Here is a 27,295-nt window from a genome sequence, read left to right on the forward strand (position 1 = left end):
AGATTGCTTTTCTAGTGTAGACTGTGTGAAGGAACCTCCTTTTTTTTCCCCAAAAAAATCTAGATTGGGTTTTGGATGTTAGAATCTGAAATGAGGAAGAAGGTGCATTTGTAACTGGGATGCCACAAGAAAGTGTTTAAGGGAAGGAGCAGGTCATCATTATATGCTCCTGTTCTTCCAAATAAAATCTTGTCCTTGACTTTTATACCTCTGCTAGCATATTCCCTTGCAGGCTCTCCTCTGCTGGGCACTCTTAAATTGGCAACCAAGATTTTTTGTCTGCCGAGTATTCCTGAGTGCACCAGGGGTTTTTAAACTACTATTGTTTCGTAGTAATATTTTCATAATGTTCAGAATCTATTAGATGCTTTTCAGAACAGGCTTTGGCTTTGGTAAAAATGGTTCTATAAAGTGAATTGTTTCAGGCTTTGGTATTTAAATTCTAGATCAATTTGGTTTTTACTTTTAGTGCATTAAAGTGATTTTAATATCCAAATACTTAGAGTTGTGAGAATAGGACAGGTTAAAGGGTTACATTTCTGAGAAAAAGAAACAAACCAAAACAAACAGGTAGGTATTTTTTTAAGCTTATGTCATCAGAGGGGTAGATCACAAATTGCAAGTGCAAGACTACTCCAAAACAGGAACTCAGTGGCTTGAACTGTCTCTATCAGCCACGCTGGACCATAGGAAAATGGACAGACAGGCTGATACAGTTTTACACAGGTATGAGCAATACAGAATATCAGCATCACTCTGCAAAAGAGCTTCTGGTGTGTTGTCTTTTTTACTTGATGTAAGACTTTCTAACCATGAAACTGTCTCAAACACTTTTGTAAGGAGTTGAGACTGCTTGTTTTTTTGGTATAGCTGGCAGCAAATTACATTGTTCTGCAGCTTGGTAAAGAACCAGCTCTAATTAAAATCTGCATGTGTTAACATAGTGCAAACCTGTGCTTCATTCAGTTTGATTTATATAAGGAAGACAGACAAATTTGCATATTATGCAACCTCTGATAGAGCTTCAACACTTATTCCTAGAAGTGCATTGAAAATGAGTGTGTAAACGTTGTGCCTAATTTGCACAGGATGAAGAAAAAACTCAGTTATTTGTAGTAGTTTACAAATGTGATGATAAATATTTAATTTAGGACCTTGCTACAAGTAATAACTAAATGATCATAGAAAGGCATCAAGTAGAGAAATTCCCTAAATTAATTATTTACATCAGTAGAATATACGCCTAAAGTAATATAGTATATTGTAACGTGTTCAGGCATATTACCTCTTAGTGAAGAACTACAAAAGATCCAAACCTTTTTTTTTTTTCCCTTTTCCTTCTTTCTGTAATAGATTTTTAAACCTTAGACTGCTTTGTTTTTAAATTCCTAGGATTTATGCAGAAGGTAAGTATTTCCCATTCTAAAAGAGTTTCAGAATACATACAAATCCTGAATAGTCTTGTTGAGATTATTGTGGTGTGTGTTTCAAGTATTTTTGAGAGAAACATGAAGGACAGACTGGTAATCTGTCTGTCCTGTTCTGTAGGTGGTATAGATATGGGATGAGCCCTTTTGTTTCACTTCACGTTTACTGAAATAAATTATGACTATAGGTTATACTATATTTGATATATAGTATATATACCAAATATATTCTGTTTTAACCAGCTACATCATTAGATCCAGTGATAAATTGAGACAATTAAGGTAATTTTAAACATCACATCAATGAGAAGTTTAGCAGTGGTGTTACAGGCATGCTTGAACCTGGAGCAGTAGGGTTCAAGGAGACCTTAGAAGACATAACTAAAGACTGAAAGCATAAATGAATCCCTTAGTATTGGAGATGATGTATTGGTTTGTTTAGCTGACAGGGTGTTGATGGTAATGGGTTGGGCTGCAGACACAGGACGTGTGAGGTGAAGCAGAATTTGGCGTCAGTGACCAGCTACCAAACTGCAGGCAGTGGGGGCTAACTGGAATATACAGTCACGAGGGAAACAGGAATGGCCTTCGCTGCCAGCAGATAGGTTTGTGGTTTTGTCTTTGGGAATCCTATGAGGGTTGTGTGAGATGGCTGTGGAATTTGCAAAGGTTGCAGGAGTTTGGCATCATTTTAGGGCTGATGTATTCTTAACATTGTGTTCCAGGGCTCTGGGCTGATGACTGTTACTTAAAGGCAACACCCTAGATTTCTTCTCCTGAGGGCTTGTGTTACTCAGCAAGGTTAATTATGTGGCCAGATAAAACTTTGTGGTTATTGTAACATGTTGTTGAGATTTTTCTGGTGACATTTAGACCAGCATACTTGAGAAATTCAGGGTCCATTCAGTGAAATTCAGTGGATTTAGTGAAAGTAGAACAAGTGGTCTGAAAGTATTAACCAAACCCCATGGTCTGATATGGAATACTGTGAACATTTTTGGCTTCCCATACACAAGTTACTGAAACTAAGACAGGCAATACTAAATAAAGTAATGGAAAGATGTGAGAGGAAACCATAGAAGAGTTCAGTTTGTTAATTCTAGCAAAGAAAGGCTTTGATTTATGTGTGTAAATACCTTCAGGCAATAAGAATCCGGGGCGGGGGGGGGGGGGTGATGATGATGACTGTGTAGAGAGTTACTTAAAGAGCAGCAGCCACCGAAAGTCAAGTAGTTTTAAGCCATCTGTAAGAAAGATTATGCAGGAAATTAGAATAAGGTTCTTAAACATTGTATCAGTGATAATTTGAAAGAGTCTTCTGATCAAATGAGTTTTAGGAAGGAGCTGTGTACATTTTTCAACTAGGTGAAATGCTGTGGGAGAAGGATCTCAGTGACACGCGAGTTCCTTACTGGTGTCTCTCTCTTGCTGTCCTCTCAGTCTGCATCCCTGAAAGAACAGTGAAATTGAGGTTGTATTATTGACCTGTTGTGATTTTTGCAAGCCAATTACTGCAACGCAGTAGAGCAGGGACAGTTATTTTAGAGACATTACTTCACTGTAAATGGATCTGATTAATTTCCAGTTACTAAGTCATGTATCACAGCCATCTGTTGAAGAGTCTTATTTGGGCAGCCTGTAAAATTTTGCCATTACATAATTATATGGAGATGCAACAACAGTCATTTCCCAGCTTCCTGATGCCGGGGCACAAATGTCAATGGCTCTAATATTTTACTGCAATCCCCTTCCTTCTGGGAGTAGTTGTAGCTTTCTCAGTGGTTTGTGGTACCTGGGGTAAGGAGAGGAGAACTCAGTTGTTCTCTAAACTTTGTCCTTCTGCTCTGTGAACTCCTTGTTTCTCTTTCTGGTTTCTCTTGTTAAGCATGAAATGTAAGTAAATTTTGATGAGAATAAGGGTAAAAACCATGGGTACCACAGTAGTAGTAAAAGATAAGGCATATAGCATCTGCAGCTTTGTGTCATATAAAATGATATAATTTACTCATCCTTTTTGTTCAACAGTTTCCCACACAGTTTTAGTTTTGTTTTTGTTTTTTGTCTTTTAGTATCAGAAGGAATGTTTCAGATGATTATATTATTGTTGCAGGTAATGTTAGACCATCTTGATCACAGTACAAGGCTGTCTTTTACTCCAGTTTTGGAACCAAAGCTAAATTTAAATGTGTATCTTCTTAATGACAAAGAGGATCTCTGAAAAATATCTCTGAAATACCAGTTTAAGTTAAAACAAGTTAATTTAAATGTAACTTTCCTAGTACACATATTTTGTAGCAAAATCATATCACTAAATAGTGGAGAGTGAGAAAACGTACACATTTGCCATTAGTCCTTCCTCATAACTGTTGAAGGAAAGGAAATATTCATATTAGCCCAACTATAATAAGGTTATGTTCTTTTGAAGTCCATTCCAACCTTACATTTTTTAATAAAGCAGTTTAATTAATGAGTCTCAAATTTAGCTGTCTCAGTTAAACTGCAAATAATCATTTGGACAATGAAGATGTCCATAGAGGATGATAAATATCTATAGTTTTCTCTCCTTTTATTTTTTTCCTGTGAACATCATGCATGTTCACCCCCAGGACCTTTGACTTCTGCCAGGACAGTAGTTTGCTCATGATTCATATGTGAACTTCAGAAAATATGGACACTTGGTGATGATTTCAGGGCTATGATGTTACTTCCACCCTTTTAAGCTTTTTACATGTCTATAATCACTGTGTCTGGAATAATAATAAAAAGCATTGCAATAACACTGTATTTGGAATGATTACTCTTTCACAAGACTGTCTGGCAGATTGCAGAGTCTAACCAGATGTTCTGATTCACAAGTACTGTTGCTCATCCTATAAAGTAAACTTATTTTAAAGTTTTAAAGACCAAAACAGCTTAAAATACCCCTCTATATAATAGGTAAATCTAATCAGATGCTTTCTTTACTTACAGAATCTATCTATGGAAAACTGGAATAGAAAATTCACTGAATAACTGTCATATTAATGCTTCTATTGAAAGCAGAAATTACAATTTTCATAATACTTGATTTTTTTTTTTTGGTGTTGTAGTATCAGATTTAATCTAAAAAATATAAATCAATGTCTTTTGAGAACATCAAGCAACAGAAAAATTCTATTTATTCAGGCAACAGCAATGATTATTCTTCCTATCAGAGTCTCTCAAATGTGGTTTGCAGCTTGCTTGGAAGGTAGGGCCAGAATTGGATGTGATACTTCAGATGAAATTGTTAATAATTAACAAAAAATTAAAGAAGAATAAATTGTGTGTCTAGCATGCAATGCTTTGGTTCATGTATCAGTAGAAAGATTTTTCCATTTCCATGTGAGAACATTAACTTTTATTTAGTTGGTGATCCTCAATAATACCTTGGTTCCTTTTGAAAAGCAGGAACCAGGCATTCTGCGTGTTATATTTCTACAATTATAGTTTCCCATCTAATGTGTAATGTGTTGGTTTTGATATTTGAACAGCATCCTGTTTTTTGAGGAAATATCTTCAACTGATCAACTTTGCAACTTTAATCCTAATTTTGTCTTCTGCTTTCCGTGTCATCTGCTAGGATTTGCCCTGCCCTGATCCTTAATAAAAATATAACTCAGGTACTGAAACTGGCCCTTGCAAGTTTCTATTGAACATAGAATTCCAGATAGATTGTAACCAAAACAGCAGTTCAAAGAATTTTGGCCTAGTAAACCTGAGTACAAAATGTGTGATCTGTTGTTGCCTCCTTTATGTTGTACTGTAATTTTATATTTTTCTCCACCATTAGAAGCCTGAATGCAAGAAGCACCAGGTGCTTATTTCTGTTGATAGTCTTATAAATATTAAAAGTGCTTATTCCTTCAGTGCTTGGCACGACACTGGAAAAAACAGGATTTCACCCCAGAAGTTCAGAACTAAGGTCAAACTTGTAACGGCAAATAAACTAAAAGCTTTTTAATTCTCTGTGTGTTCTGCTTTCATTGGAAAAAATAAAACAACATAATGAAATCTCTAACATATTTAAAAAAAAAAATCCTGTCTATTGTTACAGCAAATATGGACTGAAGTTCTGTTTTCTGATTTGAAATTGTCACAGTGTGCTGTGGAAGTGTGGAAGTGAAGTCTCACTTGGACTAAATTTGTATATCCATGGTATAATATGAAATATGATCCAGTATTTGCTCATTCCCTTTCTGATTTAAATGTGGTGAAGGTCTTTTTTTGATTATTGGGGGTTTTTGGTATTGATGTGAGACAATCATGTTCATTGATATTCACTGATCTATGGAGAATTTTTTTCTCTGTGGCCACAATTTGATACCTGCAAATGCAGGTAGCAGTAGCTGTTCCTTGCAGTACATGGCAAAGTCTAATTGGGCCACCCACAGCCCAAAGCTTATTGAACCAGTCTGGGTCCTTCCTTATGGAACCAGTAATCTGTCACTGTTCACTCCTGTGTGCTTGTACTTAGCAGCAGCAAGGACTCATTTTAGTCATACCCTGCCAGCTAAAACTCTGCTTTTGTTGATAGCAGTGTTCATATTTTCAAGAATGCTTCTTCTGCATCACAGGTTTTGGTGTAGCATCAGTGAGCAAATTTCAATACACCATTTATATCTAAGATTGTGACCCAGAGGACCTCCCTGACCTTCCCCTAGGAGCACATTGAAGAATAGATCCTAAAATCCATGCACGCACCATCTTGGGCTTTTTCTGGCTGATGGAATGGAATTTATCTGGACTTCAGATACAGACTTTCTAGAACTAAAAAAAGGAAAACAACTCAGTAACCTACCCTTTCATTATAAAAATGCTCTTTACCAACATGATGTCAAACAGGAAGGTATTTAGTATCTTCCAAAACAAATTTTTTAGATAATTTCTGAAGAAAATTATGTTAGATTCCTTTCCTCATGCCATTTCACTATCTTTTATCTCTAATGGCATTCTAACAAAGAAGCGTTCTGCAGAAAGATTTTAAAGAGCGAAACGAAGTGCTTCTGTGTGTGGGGAACTTCAGCCAAGTAAGAAGTCCACTATGAGAGGAATAGCAAACATATTTGAAAGTCTAGCAAAGCTGTTGACAGTAAAGAAAGGCTGTAGAGGACTCGAAAGCAAAGAAGTAGTAGCTTCTGTTATTAAACTAAGGTAAGATCTTTGTATCAGCAATCAGAATTATTGGGAAGGGGGGGAGGATTTGGTCAGAGAAATGGCTATTGCCATTATTGAGAGACAGCTGGAAAGTCAATGCTTAGGCATATAAAGCTCATGCTGTAATAGTCATTGCAGCTTTTTTAGGTGTGAATAGAGATGGCTTTTCCTTCAGTGTAATTCAGAACAAATATCTAACTTAAAGATATTATCTGGGTTTTGTATCAGAGTATCAGAAGCATTTGCTGAAAGAAACAAGAGCTGGTAGAAAAGCTAGTGAAAAGACAGTTTTGTTTTGCTGTGTTGAGCAGACATCCATCCATCAGGGGATGTCAGGCTGAGATTTATCCTAGCTAGAAGGAAAAGGTATGGGTTTTTTTTCAGCTCAGCTTGAAGTGATCAGAGGTCTTGTCAAAATCCTATCAATGGTTGCATCTTCCTCTTTTAGGACTCTCTTTGTGGGAAAACTAGCTAAGTACCAGACCATGGCACAAAGGAGTTCTGCAAAGTATGGAATAAATTATTTTAGAGATGTATAGTAACAAGCTGTGCAATAGGCCTCAAGTACTATCTTGTTGAACATAGTACAGCGTCTATTATAGTGTTGTGCAAATGAACTGCCCAGACACAGCCAGTTCTCACTCGTGCAAACATTGGTAAAAAAAATTTACTGATAGTTAATTTAGTCACGTCTCTAGATCACGACAATGGCGCAAGATTTTAGCATGACTGGTTTAGATTCAGTTTTCAGGCTTAAGACCCAGTGAGTTTTATTTTCTATTAGCTCTTTTCAAGCACACAAGGTGTGATCAAAACCAGTGTTATGTGATTTATCTAGACAATCAGCAGGGCCTTATAAACAAGCAGCGGCTGGTCTGGCAAAGGCTGAACTTCACTGCTGAACCTGCCTGCTTAAGCAGGTTCAGTGTAATTCGTTTTATATAATACTTTTACTTCTCAAAAAAGCTAGTTCTCAGCAAAATGCAGGCTGTTTTTATTAACTGCTCTGCACATGCTTTTTTTCATGCTGTGGTAATTCATTCTGTGATGTATACTTTTTGTCCTGTTTATAATTTTCAAATCTCTATCAGGAAAGTTCTTTTTACCTCAGCTGTAAGTAAATCTTTTGCTATTGTTCTTCGTATCTACTGAGAATTGTTTATATGATTAAGAGGAATTTTGATTAGATGAGGTGTCTAATTTTAAGGCAGTCAGGGGTTTTTGGCAAGGTTGTGACTGACTTTGATTTAATGTGACTCTCACGGCTGTTTGTTTGTCTATAGTAAAGCTACCACACATGGTAAAAACATTATGACACCTTGTTGTGTCTTTCAGTTGCTGAAAACAAACTACTGCTCTGCTGCAGCCTCATCTCTTAAAGGGCAACATCATTTATGCATCCAAAATCTTTTCAAAACATGAACTGCAAAATGTTAGCGGTAATATTTTGGCAAAGTCTTTGCAGGGTTACACCCAATTTGAGGTTCTCTATCAGTCTTCACAACACTGAGAGCACTGCAGGGGAACCAGTAAGCAAACTACAAAAATTTTCTTTGGAACAAGGCCGTAGTGGAGAGAAGCAGTCTGACCTGTACGGTGGTAAATATGTGTAGATTCGTGAGCCAATTTTGTAAGCAGGCAATGATGAAGGATGAATAATTCTGATGTGATCAGAATTATTTACAAAGTTTGCATTCAAAGTCTAGCTCGTTTAACAAGAAGAGAAGCCATGGAGGGGATTGATAGCTCTGTCACAGATTTGAACCTATTTTCAGCCTATCTCTTGCTACTTAGAGCTCTCTAGCATGTAAGATTCATCTACAGGTGATGAACATTTATGCAGAAACAGTGCTGTTCTGGTGCAGGAATGCCATGCTTTGAGTAGTGTATCACTAAGGCTTCTGTAGTCCCTTCAGCTTGTACTTTTAATGTTGCTTTCTCATGGTATTTTTGCTGCTTCAATTTCAGTCTCAAATGGTTGCGTTGGAGCACTCTGTGTTTTCCTTTTTGGACATGTATATGTTGTGTTTGTTGACCTAGTTTCAGTGAAGAGCTGGTGCACTTTTGTTGGTTTTGTGGCATTTGAGGACTCATTCTTCTCTCAGCTTTTCCATCCTCACCTTTTACATCTGCAGCATCAGGTTCTAGAGGCAACACAGCTAAAACCCTGTGAAGGCTGTTACAGAGAGGAGCTTTAATGTTGATTGGAATCTAGCTGTGTTTTATGCACCACTGTGTTTACTAGGAACAGTAGTAATTATAGCCACTTTCAGGATTCTTCTCTTCAGGGATCATGGCTGGGTTTTGCCTCTGAAACTGTAGACCCCAAGTTAGATATACCTTCTTTTTTTGACGCTTTTACATACAGCTTTAGCACAGCCACTGTCAAACATGGTTTTGAGTATCAAGAAAGTTTGGCTTTGCTTTAATTATAGGCTAGATCATACCTGTACAGTCCAGATCTCTCAACAGCTCTCATGCATTCTTTATGAAAAGCTTTCTTGAGACTCTTCTTGTGATCCAAGCAGAAGAAAGTCTTCGCTATGGTTTGTATGGTTATGCCTGCTGTGTGGTAAGCCAGAGGTTTGCAGGGGGTGCTTGACTTTGTCTTAGCTGTTTGAACCTCTGAGTTCCAGATGAACTCTGCACATCAGTTTTGCTCTGTGTTTTTTCATAGGCAGCATACAGATTTATTTTTTAAAAAATCATGAGAGATTATACACCAGATGTCTTCTCTTGACCTGTACATAAACAGGTCTGTAACTTCAAGTGGGGTGAGAAGTTACTAATGAGGAAGCCAGCTGTATCTCACTACATTTCAAGCCACTTAGTTAAGCTGTCAAGGACAAAAGTTGTGAAGTCCGTATTTTTGCTCTTCCCATTTTAGGAGAGATTTTTAACGTAAGCACTGTATTTGCTTCTAGCACATATTTTATCAAAAAAAGAAAAAATAATCTGAGCTTGTTCTCAGTCCCACAATGGCCACAGTTTTATAAACCTCACTTGCAGTGAAAAATTAACTGAGAATTCTCTTCTCCTTGCAGAAATTTCACAGCATTCGTAAGAGTAGTTATTAACCTTTGCTCTGTAATCTTGAATAACTTCTTGGTTTGATCATGTTTCTGATATGCCCAACATTTGGCTGTCTGTAAATTCCCATTTGAACCTATGGTTGTGTAAAATACACTTCTATGTATCCATATGCCTTTAGCTGTAGGCAAGTATTCTTTGTTTCCCCTTCTAATACTAAATTTATCAAACCAGAAGAACCAGCTGGCACCAGTTGTATGCTGAAGATGCTGAATAGCAGAACTCAGTGATCTGAAAAACGATTGCAGTTCAGTGTGTCCAGACGCGCAAATGTGTTTCTGAAAGTCTGCTTGCCAGTTGGGGATTACATTTAATGTTATTCATAGGGCATGGCTTGATATGATGTGCTCAGATGTTACATTTATTAGTGCAGTGGTACTGGATGCATGATATGTAACACCCCAGTGAGCTCTGGAATTTAATTGCCTGGCACTTTCTGGTGTTTCCTTTCTGTTTCAGCTTACACCCAGAGCTGCCCTGTGCCTCAGAGTTTGTCCAGGGAGAGAAAGGGCAAATAAAGTGTGGCCCACAGCCCATGTGGAGCAGCAGCTCCAGAGCATTGCTCTATGTGAAGGAGCTGAAACTGACTCTGATTTCCCAGCAAGAGATACACCTGTGCTTAAGCAAGTAATTGACTGTTCAGGCTCTTCAGCATTAGTGAACATTCATGTAGAAGGGATTTTAAATTTCCAGACAAATTTCCAAATTTCACTGATTGCTCAGTGAGGTTCTATCTATTCACTTTTGTGTTGACTCAAAAATCTCATCTGAAGCAGAAGTTGAATCCCAGAAGGCTGGAGGAGCCTTCATCTGCCCACAGGCTTTCTACAGAAACAAAGCCCAGGGAGCTGCCCAGCAGCCCTCTCCCATGCATACATTTGTACAACACAGCATCTGGGCAGGAATTACTTTAAACGGAAATGTGCTAGACATCTTCTGCATCTATTTGGCTGGGTGACTAACCGCAACCAGCATGGTGCTGGCAATGTGTATCCCCTCGCACAGTCCTGCATGTCCTGTTCTCCGCCTGTGTGCAACTGGGACACTGGCGGTTGGATTCCAGCCTCATAAGCTAAGCCTTAGATTTCAAAGGTCATAATATGCCAAATTTTTATTGGCAGCGACCTTAGGTTTGAGCTGCCAGAACCAGAAATGCCTCTGAAGTCAAAGGGCACCAGAGCTCCCATTTGCAACCCAAGAGCAGAGTCCTGCCTGTAACTGCCACACCGATATGAGAGTGATGATGACTGCCTTACTCATTGTCTTTCTACTTTGTTTAGCATGTATGTATCTTTGTAGCCTGTCTGTACCTTACTTGCCAAGTGGACACTTCAAGCACTGGTACTCTTGTCTTTTCTGAGCATTGTTCTCATCTGATAACTTGTTTTCCCTTTAACCCATAGGGCTATGTATTCAGCATTGATTGATTACTGTACCCATTCAATAGCTTTTAAATTCAGCCGATGTATGAATTAAAACAAAACCCCAGTGTATTTCTGCTCTCAAGGTATTGGTAAGCTGTATCTCTGCAGAAGGTATGATGGTGGGTACCTCATCTGTCTTCAATTCCTGAATGCTTGCCAGGTAACCAGTAGCGGTGGTTGCAGACTTTCTTTCCTCTCTGGCAATTAGCCCTGGTGTTATCCGTGGACTCCTATTCACACCTTACTTCTTTGCTATAACTTATATTTGGAAAGAATGGTGTATTTTTTTTACAGAGTGCTGTCACTTACTTACCATGTAGTGTCCTTTAGGCTCTAATAAGGAAGGATTGTCTGTGGGACTTGTTGTGCCCTCATAGAAGTCTCAGCTGTAGTAGCTTTATTGGAATATATGTGGACTGAGCGGTCTTGGAAAGTGCTGCAACGAGAAGGAGGCCTGTATCTAATGCGTGTTCATGTGGAGGTGAGCTTCAGGGAGACTTGTGTGCCCACCTGTATGCTGCTGGAATGCTTCAAAATGTCACGCTTGAACTTCCAGTATGTATAAATTAATTTCTGTAATGTAGAAAACCAGATTTCCATCTCTTGTGTGGTACATTTAATCTTGATATTGCAGTTAATTAAATTTTTTCATGTCTGTGCCTAGGAATGGAGGAGGTAGCCAGTGTCATGGGGTGCTGTTTCAAGCATAAGGCTGTGAGGAAGTGCTGCTTTACCTCCCTAGGGAGTCAAATAAGCAGTGGAAGTAGTAGGCTTGTACAAAAGGATGGTAGTGTAGGCACCAGGTAGCACTGAGGCATTTTATGTTTATTCAGGACATCTCTGAACTACCCCAAAACAATAGCTCTTGCTGGCACCTCCTTTTTTAAAAGAGAAAACCAACACAACTGTTTGTTGTACGAGTGTTGTGGTGTTTGGTTTTGGTTTCTTTTTATGCTAGGAAGAGCTTGCTCTGCAATTAAGTAGACACAGAGGGACTTCCACTCTTTCTGGGAAAGAAAGAGATCACAGCTATAGTTTAACTGTGTAACAGTGCTCCTGCTGCTTTTCGTGATGCCTTTCATCACAACTTACAGCTCCTTGGTTTCTTCCTTCTTCTACTCCTTTGGATGTGGAAGCTTCCTGTGGTTTCACTGTCAGGATTTTTGCTCCTATTCTGCATCTGTGGCTATATAATGTTGATCTTAAAGAGGCAGTTACAGGGCTATGTGTATTCCTCAAACCGAATGATGAGCAGCCTCTTAACTAGGAAGTCGTTAATTTCCAACATTCTTTGATTAATTCTTTAATTAAAATATATTATGGTGATTGAGATAAGGCCAGCAGAGAGCAGCAGCTCCCTTTCAGCACTGATGGGATTCACGCAATTCAGCACATAAATGGAGTTCCTTTGAAAAATCCAGGACTGCTTCCTGGACCAGCCCTGATTATCCCAAATTACACCCAGCTACTGAGAGTGTGATGAAGAAGCCTGATGATGTGTCTGGATTGTCAATAGGACATCAGCTGGCTTTTAAATTCCCCCTCAACAAGCTTGCCTGCCTGCTAACATAATCCTTATCATCTCAACCTCTCTGACAGAGGTATGGTGGCTACTGATGCAGGGAACAACGATTTGGTTGTAGTCTGGACTATACCTGCAGGTGGAGTTACCCAGAATTAGGTATTTGCATGTTGTCTGTCCCAGTTGGCACCTGTGTTTCCTTCTGTATAGACAGCCTTTTAGATTACAGTTTTGTACAGGCTTGTTTGTGACAGGGGTACATTTGCAAAATGTCTTGTGACAAGTGATACAGAGACTATATCATCTTGCTATAGGAGCGCAGTGGTTTTACACTGAGTCCACAGACTAATGGAGGGGATTGGACAGTGACAGCAGGCTCAGCTTTACAACCCTTAGACAATGAAAATTACATCTAAGATTTTGCTAGCATTATGCTTTTAGTATTAATTGTAGTAGTACTTTTAGTAGTAATAAATACAGTAGATATTCTATTTGTTGTATTTATAAAATTTACAAATAAACAACAGACTTCTCAACGTATTAATAAGAGGGAAAGATGATGTGTGGTGGTAGATCTGTAATGGGTGTATTTGCTTAAAGAAAAGAGGTTGGAAATTCATAATAAAGAACAAGATTAAAAGCACAGGATAGAAAAGCAAAGAGTGGAAACAAAGCTGTGGATATGTCTGGGCGTGCTTAAGTGACTTCTCTCTGGTAAGTTACTAACCCTAACAGAAGTAATAGTTTTGCCTTAAAGACTGTCAACCCTTGGTTGGGTGGGTTTTTCTGTTTTGTTTTAGTTTGGTTTGGTGTGTCTGTGCGTGTGTGTGTCTTTGTTTGTTTTTTTTTCTTCTTATAAAACATAATGGAAATTTTCTTCCTGTCTCACACTGGAGTTAAATTCCCTTTAGAATATTATTTTCAGTGTGATTCTTATCCTTAAAAGAAAGAAATGAGGTCACTACCTGTACTTAGTATAGCTTACTCTTATTTCTCCTTCCCTTTTGTCTTTGTCATAAAAGTTACCGTCTCTTTCTTCCTAAACTGCTTTTATTTTTCAAGTCAGACTTCCATGAAAAAAAAACCCTGTTTTGTTTGAAGTCTGTCACTTGCATAAGTTTGTATAAAGAGCTAAATGATTTTAAGTAATTTTTAAATAGAGGTCTTACAGTAAGTGCAGCAGTTTTCCTGACTTTCTGAGAAACCGAAGTATGTAGGGAAGCCAGTAGCGCAAAAAAGCAGGAGATGGCTGCATTTGTGCATGCTGCTCCCTCATTTGCTGAGCACTCTACTGTCTGTGTTCTCTGCTGGCATTAAAGGCAAGTGCATTACAAATGGGAAAGATTTTTTTTTTCAAAGATAAAACTCCCAGCAAATCCCAAAGGCAACTCAAACCTTTATTTTTATTTTCTTCACTGTATTGACATTGTCCTTTTATGAAAACTTAACTGTAAAACTCTTGAGATACTGCATAGAAAATACATATAGGAAAAAACATATATACACTTTCATAAAAATAGAATACATCTCAACAAAATTACTTGTGTACAGTGTATTGACATTACTGAACCAAACTTACATCGTCTTTGGAGAAAAAAGTTCCATTTGCAAAACAAAACAAAGAAACAAAGAAACAAAAACCCAGAACATTTTAACTGAGTTGGGAGTACTGAGCTGGATATGGGTTTGAGCTAAATAAATGGTTATACAAGAATGTCAGTCAAAAACAAACAAAAAAAGTTATAGAATACCTGCTGTATAAAGTAGAAGTAGAGCCATGTTGCTGGTTGTTCTAAAAAACAGTGGCATCCTTAAACTTGCACCAGTTCCCAATTCACCTGTAGGTACAGTGGTATTTGCTTTTCTGTGCACATTACAATATATTACAGCCCTAATTCTATCAGGTATTTGATAAGAAAAAAAATCTAATAGAGAGTAAATTGTAAAACACTCAGTAATCTTTAAAATAGGTAGACCACTTGAATTTTTTTTCCTCTGGTTAGGCTTTTCTTTAGTTTCTTTCAACAGAGGCTGCTCCTTGCTTACTGTTTTCACCTCATACTTCAGCTCATACTTTGATTTTTCTGCTGGTTTTCAGAAAAAGTGTGGAAAATGACTACTCCAGTGTAATAAATAAAGAAAGCAGTAACAGGTCCTCAAAGCCATGGATTTTCCTCTCAGTTTGAAATAATGGGACTGGATAGGCAGCCTCAGAGAAGGAAAAGAGAATAGCACCACTTTTAAGTTACATGGTTCACAACTGTTTGGCAGGCACTAGAGTCAGTCTGGAAGTGGTAATACCCACCAGCATTTACAAATGTGGTTAAAATAGTGTGATTACTGTCAAGTAGTTTGGGTGTTTAATAGGGGTAGGCTGACACAGCTATATAAACAATGAAAGTTGTCCGATACTCAATATTTCCATCAACACTGTAGGATAAAGCTCTGACTCCCATGCGGTAAGTCTTTGGCTCTCGCAGCGGTCGGGTGGTGAACACTACTCCTTTCAAGTTCTCATCTCTCAGGGCAAATGGGATTGCTGGGTCTTCATCTGCCATTAAGAAAGTTGTCCTTGGGTGCATGACTTGATCATGAGTATAGGCAACCAGCCGGATTAAATCCTGGCCGGCAGCTATGCCAAAGGGGAGGGAAAGGAGTTTGTATTCCAAGGCGTAGGTACTCGGATCACACTCCAAGTCGTTGGCTGGGCAATTTTTGAGACAGAACCTAAGAAAAAGCAGAGTACTTTAGTCCAGGAAGAAGGCACAATATTATAAGTACTGCAAGAGGTCTTAAAAGAGAAAAATCTTCCCCTGTTTACCCTGTGGCAGTATGCAGATTAAAACTTTGTATAAAGATAATATGCTCATGCGCTCTTTATCCATCGTTCCTTTAAAGTTGCAGCCTAGTTTAATGTTCCATTTTCACCACAACAGAATAATCTCAGAAAGTGCCAAAAGGCAATATAAAGATGCAGATACAATATTTGTTATTGAAGTCAGTGGTGCTATGTTTCTGTGACCTTGGTCTTAAAACATTAGAGTTGGAAAGATTGGTTTAAAATGTACCAGGCAGCTCCATTTGAGGTGTTTGTGCGTTAGATCATAAAATAAAGAATTTGGAATAGAAGCAAAGTAAGCTTTACTTCTATTAATCAAAAGTCAGACTAGGAGGTCTTTGCTAGCTTTGCTTGTCAGTGCTAACAGAGGTCAATGAACATCACCCATTTCAACGTGTCTTTCCAGTTGAGTCTGATCACAAAAGATGATTTCTGACTGAAGCAAGCTATTTCCTTGAGTATATTAAAAGATTACAAGAAATTAATATGTTTTGTAAGGGAAAAAACAGGGAAACAGAGTAACTTAAACCCAACAAAATTTACCATGAATGACAGCATTATTTTTGTGACTAAAAGAATACGTGAAATGCTTTGAAACATGTTAGGCTGTTAGAGAAGTCAGAAACCTCAGATGCAAAGGCAGCCCTATAGTCTGTGTGTATAGTCTATACGTGACTGTGTATAGTCCATAAATGACAACTGAATGACACCAAATAAGCAGAAAGAAATCGTGGTGTGCTGCCTGCTGGGGTTCCTATAGTAAAGGAACATTCTGGTGCTATTTCCTTTTGAACTAACAGAGTAATGTTGCCAGGGATATTGGCAGCCAGCCAGCTCACCTGCACCCGCTGCATTCTGTTTGTGCTGAGGGGAAACATGGATACTGCTGCTTGTCTTGAATGTCAATGCTTTACCTTTTGCTAGCATGAGCTTTGTTGGTGTCAAAGTTTCTTGCTTAGTGAATACACACTAAGGATTTGAGCTTGGGGTAAGTGAAAAGGAGGTGAAAATAAAACGTACCCAGAAAGAGGCTCTCGCTGGTAGTTTGGTGGACAAGGTGTGTCTATACACTGGTAGCTTCCTCTCATGTTGAAACACATCTGATTTGATCCACAATTAATGTTCTGTTCAAGGCACTCATCAATATCTGAATGTAAGAAAACATGCAAACGGTAAGTTGCTGGTAGAAGAATTGAAGGGTTAAAAACTAGCTGGGTAAGGGCTCAGCAGACTGCAGAGTGTACCTCTACGCACAGTGAAATCTTTCAGAATCCTGTCTTGATGTCTGAGACACCGGAGCCGCTAGTTCCAATACTGCACATTTATTCATTTATTATTGTTGGCATTTTATTACTGTGCTGGATGGCATATTGTGCAAGAGCTGCCCTTCAGTCTTGATTCAATATAAACTGTAGTTGTCTTGTCAATAGAGCTATCTTGTCAATAGAGCTAATTAGGTCCAGGGATTTTTGGTTTTGTGTTTTTTTTTTGGCGGGGGGGGGGGGGGAGGGAACAGAAAATCTGACAGTACCCACAGTACCTTTTTTTGACAGCGGTAGGTTAAGGATTATACTGGGTTTGACCCTGAAGCTATTGTCTACTTGCCTGGAGTTAGATGTGTAATGTAAGGTCACCTGAGAACCTCAGAGAACAGGAAGCTGCTAATGTATAATTTGCTTTGTTTTACTAAACACTAAGACATGAAATAAAAACTTTTCTGAAACTTGAAATTCTGCATATGTTTCTGATCATTCAAAGGGACCTCTGTACCTTGGCAGGTTTTGCCATTGGGCATAAGGCGATAACCAGATGGGCAAGCACACTGGTAACTTCCCAGGCTGTTTCTGCATTCATGCTGACATGTATGTCTGGTTTCACATTCATCAATGTCTGTGGAAAGAAACAGGAACATGTACACATCAGGATTATTTGAACCTGGTATCGAACAGAGGTTTTTTTCGCTTATTTAGGTACAAGCATATGCATAGAGTTGGTGGAAGTTGTCTGGATCTTCTTTTCTGATGGGGTTGAACATCTAAGACTAGCAAGTCCTTTCACACCTTACCTGTGCCACTCCTTGTAACTTTTTAACAATTAAAGTCAGGTTTGAGGGGTCATCACCTCTTTTAGTAGCAGCCATACCATAACACATACTCTAGCTGAAGAGACCAGTTGTGATGCAGAGTTCTGGGAAAAAAGGAGGATGTGTAATCTGTATACATCAACAAGGTTATACAAATGCAGTCTTGCCCCAGAAAGCAAGCTGTGGTGCCTGGTAGTATTGTTTTAAGCAATATGTTTAGGAAACATCCCAATTAGTTACCTCAACAGAGGAAGCCTTGACAGTGGGAGAGTTGTTCTTACAGTTAATCCCTCCTCAGGCAAAGCTCTTTCCCTTCCAAACTGATCTTCCCCATGCCACAGGGTTGAATTAAGCTCAGTATCTGGGAACGCTACCATTAAATGCTCATAGATTTTATTATTTTTCTTTTTAATTCCCCTCTCAGATACAGACGTACCAGACCACTTTATGTAAAATTTTCAAAGCAGAGTAGTGTGATTTAGGCACAGATCATATATCATTATAATACCATTTGAAACATCTCCCAAATTCAGGACAGCAATAGAGAGCCTACTAAAGTTAACCTCAGGCATTTTCCAACTTTATATGATATATATTGGTATGTAACTGACCAAAAATTCTGGCTGCTAGAATCTAGCTGTAGATCACTATTTAACCTGGAAGGGTATTGTGTCTCCTATGAAGTGGCATATATGCTAGGGTGAAGTACATAGCTACATACTATATGTATGTACGTATGTACTGTATAGTACTATGTTAAATGCACTGGGACAAGCTATAATAAGGCCTAGCCTGTATTACTGTTAGACCCAAATGCAGCATATTATCACAATAAATAAACAGAATGTTTGTTTTTTTTCTTAAAATACTCAAAATGTGAGTTAAGTTGTCAAAGTCTGGCTTAAGAGAAGCATATTTAGGAAAATTAATTAATTTTTCATAACCTCCAGAAACCTGGGGCAGAGCTGCCAGTTACCACAACTGCCCTGCTCTCCTCATCAGGGAAAAAGAAGGGGCAGAGCAGTCATTGTCACAACTTACGACAAATCCCCTATTTGTTTATTTATAATCAGTCTCTCCACTCTCACCTGCTCTCATAACTACAGATCACTTAAAATCTCTGCTTATATCACCTGTATGGTAGTGACCAACCACCCTGCAGTAGTGCTGGCATTGGCCCTAGTATGCTCAGTTCTAAAGTTTTTATTCAAAACCTTTTGAAACCAAATTACTACTACCATCAGTGGGACTCTGATAAAAGCAACCTCCCCTGGACTAGGCTGGGTCTGTTGGTGTTTTTTGAAGTGTGAGAAAATTCATAAAGTTGACCTACCATAATCAGAAGAAAGAGAATAACAGAGGGAGATAATTTGCAAACACAAAATAAGCAGCACAATTAAAATAAGAGGTTATGAAAGAGGAGCTTTGAAAACAGTTTTGCTACAACGTGCTCAAGAGACAAGAACATGCAGAACTCTAAATATATCAGGGTAATTGGAAAAAACCCACAACACAGCACCACAAACCATCAGCCCCTTATATATATTAAACAGTAACCTAACAATAAGGACCAAAACAAGACAATTGCATAGATATGACTGACATTTACCTACACATCTGTTATTTCTTGCCTCATAGCCTTCAGGACAAGTTTCTCTAATGTTCCTTCTAGTCCTGGAGAAAGGTATTCTGCTGTTCCTATACTCTGAGAAGGAGCTGTAGAGATTTGAGGAGTGCCTGTAATATTGTTGAGGTTGATAGTTGTCTCTCACAGGGGAGAATTGAGCATAGTTATAGCTATTGTAATAGGCACCATAATTTGGCAATCTCTCCAATCCAGCGCAAGATTTCCCATCACCTAATAAATGTTGTCCAGGTGGACAGATACACTTGAAGCTGCCGGGGGTGTTGGTGCATTGAAATGCACAGGGCTTAGGCACTTGTTCACATTCATTAATGTCTGCTCATGTGACATGATCCAGAGCAACAAACCATGTGGAAAGGAGAAAAAACAAACAAACAACAACACATAACTATATGTATATATATACATATATATTTATCTCAGTCTGCGGAACAAACTGAAGACATAGAAGTCAGATCTTGAAGACAGTAAAATATGGCAAACACAATGCCAAGTAGGCTGGCTTCTCTAGCCAGAACACTAATATACCTTTATTCTTCCTGTAAGGCTTCTTGTTACATAAGACTGTGCTTACACAGGACAAGAACTCTGCTGAAGGTCGTGCCTCAAGTGTTACTGAATGTAAGATGTTGTAAAACGGGGACCCCAAGTCTGTTCTGTCTTTTTGTAGAATCAGGGCTGTGCAATAACCTGAAAGTTGCTGGGTGTGGTCCCTGCTGGTTGCCAGAAAAGATGCTCTCAGAAATAAAGGTGCCCTTAGGACACACTCTGTTCGTCATTTCAGCTTATGCCGTTCACTGCTACTTTAGTAATTTTTGTTCTTCTTAAATGCTTCACAGATGGGTGGGAGATGCTGTTGGGCCCTTTCTCTAAAGGAGGATACTTAGCATGGAGCATTCTTAAGAAGTATAACATTCAAACTGGGACAGAGAGAACCTCAATAAGATCTGATACCATTATTGTACTATGCATCAGGGGAAAAATCAGGTCTCAAAGATTTGTCACAAGGTTGCATAGAAAGGAAGTCAGTTATGTTCTAACCTTTGATGTTCTTATTGGTCAGTAGCTGTGAAAGTTCGGAGACTTAACTTTTGTACAATGAAAAAAATATGATTATTGAGATCTACCATAGTTCACAGAAATATTGTTATTCAGTTAAGTGGGCATGCCTATATCTGTATATGTTGTGATGAGAGATGAGCATCATAATTCCCTGTCTGTTGGATGGGCATAAGACACAAAGGGGTTTACCCAGGGTAAAAGTGACAGAGGTTCAATCCTTCTGCTTCAGTCTGGGGTCCTGCTTACTTTTCAAATCTTCCCTATGCTCACTGGAAACATTAACAATAAAAGCTGAATTTTATTAACACTGTGAACTGATACCTTTGAATCTGTATTTTAAATATATTTTTAAGCAGAGAGAAATTCAAAGGCGTGTAAAGTTCACACTTTAAGAGGGAGCTTTCAATAGCCCTTGGTCAGAAGACACCTTTAGGAGAGCAGCTAGTGTTTTGTGAAAATCTGTAGCCCCAGGCTTTACCTAGCAACTTACTGTCAGAAATTCAGGTGGTTCTAATGTGTTATGGAGGCTGGATTGATTTTATTTCAAAAGAGAGGCAGCTGGTGGAAGTAAGGTCTTCATCTATACCAAACAGTTCCTTACTGCAATTTAGTCTCTTTAATTTAAAAAAACAACCAAACAAAAAAACCCCAAAATAAATTCCTGGCTTGTGGTAGTCCAAAATCTTCAGTTGTTTAAAAGAAAAAGCTCTGTTCTCCAAAGCAGCTCTTTATCTCTTAGGAAAGCTAATCTTGAGGAAGTCACCATGAAGGAATGCTTCTCTGATACGATACATGTGAACAACTGAAACAAACTTCACTTAGTGTCATACACCAATGTTCATAAATCATTATCAGGGTGGATCAGCTATTATATTTTAAATATTCTACATAAATATGGAAGGGGTGAATCGCTATGATCCTAGTGCCATCCTGAGAGCTATTAAATACCAGGGGATCTGTTTTATGCACTTGCACTAACACCATACATTACACTGTCCTACTATACACATTAGAGCTATGAGATATCCTTCAAATGCTAAGGCTCTGTGTGTGGGAGAAAGCTCTACACATTCTTATGCCAGAATTTTCTACATAGATAACATAGGAGAGTAACTACAAAGTCAGGATGCCTGTGACTGAGAGAAATACTCCTTCACTACTATGATCCACCCAAACCAGAAAGGGGAGTGTTGGATGATAAATGGGTATCAGCTTCCTCTACTTAACCCATATGGGGAACACCCTTCACAATTCTAGCTGGTGGGTGTGTATTGTGCCTCTTGCAACACACTTCCTTTGGGTGTTCTCCATTAGGGGAATACACATCATTTCCTGCTTGACTGCCTTCAGGTGTGAATCAGTACATTCCAGGGTACACAGCCAGGCACATTTCACTGTCTAATCAACTAACCCGTCTGACCTGATTTTTATAAATGAAGCCTCCTGTGGAGTGGTAGCTTGTCGCATGCACCCACCAGCACTCCAAGACCCTTGTATGATTTGTTTTCACAGTATGGATCTCTAAAAATCTCTGTTTGGAATCATTCAGTTTTGACTATTTGTTTTGAATGGGTTGCTTTGTTTTAGATAGGCAATTCTGAACTTCAGAGCAGATTTGTCTATATAGCATAGTCTTGATAACATTGTGGGATATGCTCCAACAGAAAGCCCAGCCCAAAGTAGCAGCAGAAAATACATGATACTAATGTGACTGGATAGCTTACCCACACAAGGTCTTCCAACTCCCTGGGACCGGTATCCTCTAGGACACACACAACGGTAACTTCCTCGTGTGTTCTCACAAATCTGGTTATAGCGGCACTGGTGGGTTCCATCCTGGCATTCATCAACGTCTGCAAGCAACAAGGCAAGGGATTCAGATTTTTCTTGAAACTTTGTACAGCTTTAAACTACTTGATGCAGAAGGAATGCAGTTAAGCACTATTGAATTTGGCCCTCTAGATAGACGTGGCCTCTGAACATGCACTTTTTGTACCTGGTGCCATGACTAGACATTATAACAGTTTGTCTTACGAATCACTTACAAATTTGTAATTTGTAAGCAGATTTTGAGCAGGTACATAGATAAATTTGTCAACCATGTTGCGTTTACACACACTTTTTCTGTTAAAACTTTTAATTGAGGTTTCCAATGTGATCTGAAACGAGACATAATCCCTCTTCTTGTCATATCCCACTAGAAAAAAAAAAGATTTGGTAGTATATATAACATTGGTTGTGTTTAAATGCATCCCTGATAAGCATCGAGGATCTGTGATCTTGATTCAGAGCCACTGAGACAAACTCTAAAGAAGCGTTCACACATGGAACAAAACATTACAAAAGTCAATGAAGGATGTGTAGAATTCAAGGTGACAATGCAGAAAAGATGCTGAGGAAAAAAAGCCTTACTGTTCTTTCCTAAAAACAATGGAAAGCTGGAAGGGGCAAGAATACTTCTATTCTTTAAATAACAATTACAAGAAAGTTAAATACATATGTTCTCGTAAATGAAAAGAAGTTGATGCCTTTAATATGTGCAAGTCTTAATAACTGGAGCCAGACTATGTCCAAGATTATTTAAAAAAAACCCAAACATCGTTGTTGTACCTATGTTTACCATCATTATACATTACATTAGCACTTTACTCACCAATGCAAGTTCCATTTTCTACTTTGGTCATTCCACTGGGACACAGATCAATGCACTTATAGCCACCACGGGTGTTTTTACAAAGCTGATCAGGCCTGCATACATTCTGCCTGCACTCATTTACATCTTATTTAAAGAAAAAAAAAAGGCAAGAATGGAAATGTTCTCAGTCATTTATGTATATGCATTTGAATTTATTTCATTCATATTTGTCAATCAGCCCAATTCCCACTTACCCTAGCTTTTAGTATTGCTTTACAAACAAATTCAGAATACATACTATCATCCATAGTAGGATTTTCTTTTATAACGGTTTCCGACAACAAATACAGCAATAAACAAATGTTGAACTATGGCCACTGGAAAGAGGGAATGAACATTCAAAAATTCATTCATACCCATGCATTTTCTGCCCTTCAGCTGGTATCCTGGATCACAACCACAGTGGAAACTTCCTATAGTATTGAAGCAACGCTGGTGACAGGAGTTGGACTCTTGACACTCATTAACATCTGTTGAACAATACAAATCCTTGATACCATAGTTGTGAATTGCCTTGTCATCAGTTACCTGAACAGTATTTTGGTTGAGTCAATATTCTGGACTCTGATTTAATTTGTATTACACTATTGAAGTATGTTCAGAAATGTTCACTTCTCACTTCTTTGTAAAAGAAAATGCACATGGAACACAAAAGCAAGAATGTTAGGTTATTCCCTGATAGGATTTTAAATCTATTTCTAAGGATGGACAAAGCAAAAGGCTTTAAAAAAAAACAAAACCACACCCTACAAAACAAAACAAAAAAGCTACCAAGAAAAAAAAGAAAAAAAATCAAACCAACACAATCTTAATAATGAAGGTTCAAAGACACTGTATTTGGAGGTGCATCTTTTAAAAAGTTACTTTCACTCCTATGAAAGTCAGCATTATCAGCTTATGAAAACTAACAACCAAGGACCAATCCATACCTTGACAACTAAATCCATCAGCTGTCCTCCTAAAGCCGTTCCCACATCTCACCACACAGTGGTATGAGCCAATGATGTTTTCACAGTCCTGACCAGCATGACAGGTATGCCCACCTAACGCACACTCATCAATATCTGTAATTAAAAACAAGCTGTAAACCTCACTATGTCAAAATGAAACACAGATAAAGCAGGGTCTTGAGCATGATCAGCTACGAAATACTTGATTGCAAATGTATTCATATATTAAATAATTAGAATACAACCAATAGATTACATTTTTACAATGAGAAAATAGACCAGCCCAAACAGAACATTTCCCTAGCAGCTTAAGTGCCATGGGGCTTTCTGCATTCAGCCTGCTGACAGCAATGCTTATCTTACCCTGACATGTTCTACCGTCTGCAGAGATAGTGAGGCCTTTTGGACAGGAGCAGTAGTAAGAACCCATGGTATTATGACAGGTATGGGAACAAGGATTTCTCACAGCACATTCATCTTCATCTGGAACAAGGAAAACCAGTGAGACTTCACAAGACTTTACAAACCTTGCTAAGGGTTATGTATCTGGTAAAGCCCACAGGGCAAAGCTAGATATAATAATAGGTCAACTTCATAGAAATGGTTCAGCAGTGCGTTCTCCACTCTTATTTTTACAGTTACCAAACTACACTGACTCAGCTTGCTGGAATCTTGCTTTAGCTCTGCAGAACTGGATTACTACTGTGACAAATGAAAGTCTGATACAATCTTTTTCAGAGAATCTCTTCAACAGAACAGATAGGTTAGGGAGGGTAGATTTAGATTGGAAATACAGAATTTTTTTTTTTTTATGATGAAGATGGCAAAACACTGGAACATATCGCCCAGAGAAGCTGTGGATACCCCATCATTGGAAGTGTTCAAGCTCTGGTCAGACAGGACTTTGAGCAACCCAGTCTAACAGAAGGCATTCCTGGCCATGGCAGGGGGACTAGAACTGGATGATCTTTAAAGGTCCCTTCCAGCCCAGATCATTCTGTGAATCTGTGATTACACACTACGCTTGTCACATCATTACCTGAACAGTAAGGCCCAGTTGAGTCAAAATCAAACCCAGCAGGGCACTGGTTGCTACGATCTCCTGCATAGCAAAGAAAGCACATGTTACTTGTGGATGAAAATATGGCCAATTTATTACTTTAAAAAAACCCCGACACTTTAACATTAAGAATTACAGCCCACCTGTTTATAAAAGATTTATTAGTGGGTGTTCTTTCTGGGCACTGAAAGTCTATAGTTCATGGGTTTTGAAAAACCTTAAACAAGTGCATGTGTGGGTGTCCCTTAGGGTGACAGGAAGTTTCATCCAAGCGTGGTACAACCTCCAAAATTCCTCCATAAAGTTTTCATTATTAAAAGAATAAAGACTATTCCATTTTGCTTCACATAAAAAAAAAATAAAAATCCATAAAGTACCAGTAAATTTATCAAGCTGAAGCTCAGTATCGTGTTTTCTGTATATACCGAATAATCCAGAGAAGTTCAATCTGAGGAATGACTTAGGACATTTTACCCATTTTTGTACTGAATTTTGAATTTTCTTCTTTAACAGAATGAAAGGTACATGCAAAGAAATGGGAAAATATTTTAGGTTGAATATCTGAAGCTACTGGTGATGCTATTAGCTGTGTCAACAAAAGCAGACATACCTCATCAATGAGAACTACAGACATAGTAAGTGCAAACTGCAATAGCTTTTACATATTAGTCTATGAGTATATTAACAAGACATGTAGATCCCAGGATCTACAATAAAGTCACCCAAGTTTCACAGAATTTCCTCTTTCAAAGCCATAACAGCTTTTGAGCATGTAAGTAATGGAATCTGCAAAGACAGGATATTATTTTTCCATTGTTTTCTTTCTGTGAAAGAGCAGAACAATACCTTTTGCAATGGAAGCGTGGATTTTAAAAGCCACTGCTTCTTCCAGTGGGTTGTACTCTGTTGTAATAGACGAAGCATGGAGAGTTTCCACCAAGAAAGGCATCTTTCCTTTAGTATGATCATACATGATAGTGTGGTTCCATGTATAGGGAACACTAACCCCATCTACAGTGAAGAGACGAGTAGAATGGGCATACAGTTGCCCAGGGCCAGTTTGAATATAGTCTTCGGTGTAATCCTGAAACAGCAAAATTTAGGCTTCAGGAACTGAGTATATCCAATACCACTGTGGTCTTTGCATTTTAAAGTGATATGAAATGTATTTTGAGAAGGGGTCTTAACAGCTGAACAAAGTGTATTTCACACAACACATAATTACTTTACTTTTAATTGTTGAATCTTAACAGCATCTGGTATATTTCTCTAAATAAGAAACAGGCTGTGGTACTGAGCTTCCTGATGATGGGGGCCACAGCATAGCATTTCCAAAAAAAAACCAAACCCTGAAAATGATCTTACTGTTCAGTAACAATCTTTTGAGAGCTAAATATTTTTTTCATATTCTAAGTAAGATGCTGACAATGTGCTAGCTAAACAATAAGAGAAAATTCTGCCACTGGAAAAAATATAAATATTGGACATGCTACATATTGCAGTGTATCAAAATATCAAGAATTTAGTCTATATTTATTATACTGTGGGATTAATATATTAAAATATTTTCACTGGTTACCTACCACTGACTGATTCTCACCTTTACAGAGACAACTTCAGAGAATGTTCTTTCTTTTACAGTAAATCCAATTATCAAGAGCCTGATTTTAAACCAAAACCTTTATACCACATATTGGTATAAGCAAAATATTTTTCATGTCTTACACTGCACCAAAAATAATTCCTTTGAACTCCATCTTTCTATCAGGAGTACAAGGTCAGTGATAGAAGCTATCTTACTATGAGCAGCAGAGAATATCTGCTGGAAAAAACAGGCAGAGCAATTCAGTAGCATGTTTATAACGTTTTGCTATACGACCATGCAAACTGCCCTCTAATCAGTCTTGAGAAAAGTTCATAGAGAAGTGTCATTCTTTGAAAACGCAAATTCTGTAAAATATTTCAGATGGATTGCATAATAGGACTGTTTGCCATAATAGATGTCTCCGCAAGACAAACGTTTGATGTTGTAGCAGAGAAAGAAGCGCATCATTATCAGCACCATAGCAATGTGTATGGTAAGAAAACATAAAATACCTTGTGATGTAATCTGAATCAGAATCTATTAATCCCTGTCTTTGCAACTTTATCAGACACAGGAATGTTTCTCTGTCACCATATGCATAACTGTAGCTGTAGACTATTATCAGTACATTTTATACCAAGGTGCCATGGTATAAAAGAGCTGGTGTCCTCCTTGGGGAAGCCAGAAAGTCAGAGAGGTTTAAGATGCACCTTTATAGCTCTGTCAAAAGCAACACCT

At 38.2% G+C, this 27,295-nt stretch overlaps 1 protein-coding gene across 6 annotated transcripts in view; it reads right to left on the minus strand.

Annotated features, from left to right (window-relative positions):
- Positions 1-14,479: 14,479 nt before the first annotated feature.
- Positions 14,480-27,295, minus strand: part of HMCN1 (hemicentin 1) — a 190,985-nt gene continuing 178,169 nt past the window's right edge. For 5 of the 6 annotated variants that reach the window (XM_062606280.1, XM_062606279.1, XM_062606283.1 and 2 more), the window contains 11 exons: positions 25,819-26,056; positions 24,952-25,014; positions 24,276-24,395; positions 23,892-24,026; positions 23,319-23,432; positions 22,921-23,046; positions 21,992-22,120; positions 19,170-19,520; positions 17,248-17,367; positions 16,498-16,624; positions 14,480-15,365 (listed from right to left, as the gene is read on the minus strand). In XM_062606280.1, the coding sequence (XP_062462264.1) occupies positions 14,999-15,365; positions 16,498-16,624; positions 17,248-17,367; positions 19,170-19,520; positions 21,992-22,120; positions 22,921-23,046; positions 23,319-23,432; positions 23,892-24,026; positions 24,276-24,395; positions 24,952-25,014; positions 25,819-26,056 (1,890 nt within the window). In that variant the 3' untranslated portion in view covers positions 14,480-14,998. The remainder of the gene's footprint in view (positions 15,366-16,497; positions 16,625-17,247; positions 17,368-19,169; positions 19,521-21,991; positions 22,121-22,920; positions 23,047-23,318; positions 23,433-23,891; positions 24,027-24,275; positions 24,396-24,951; positions 25,015-25,818; positions 26,057-27,295) is intronic. The other variant, XM_062606282.1, reaches the window with a different exon arrangement.

This window comes from Pezoporus occidentalis, unplaced genomic scaffold (genome assembly GCF_034315485.1).
Source record: "Pezoporus occidentalis ecotype Australia unplaced genomic scaffold, CSIRO_AGI_Poc_V1 ctg95, whole genome shotgun sequence".
Lineage (NCBI taxonomy): Eukaryota > Metazoa > Chordata > Aves > Psittaciformes > Psittacidae > Pezoporus > Pezoporus occidentalis.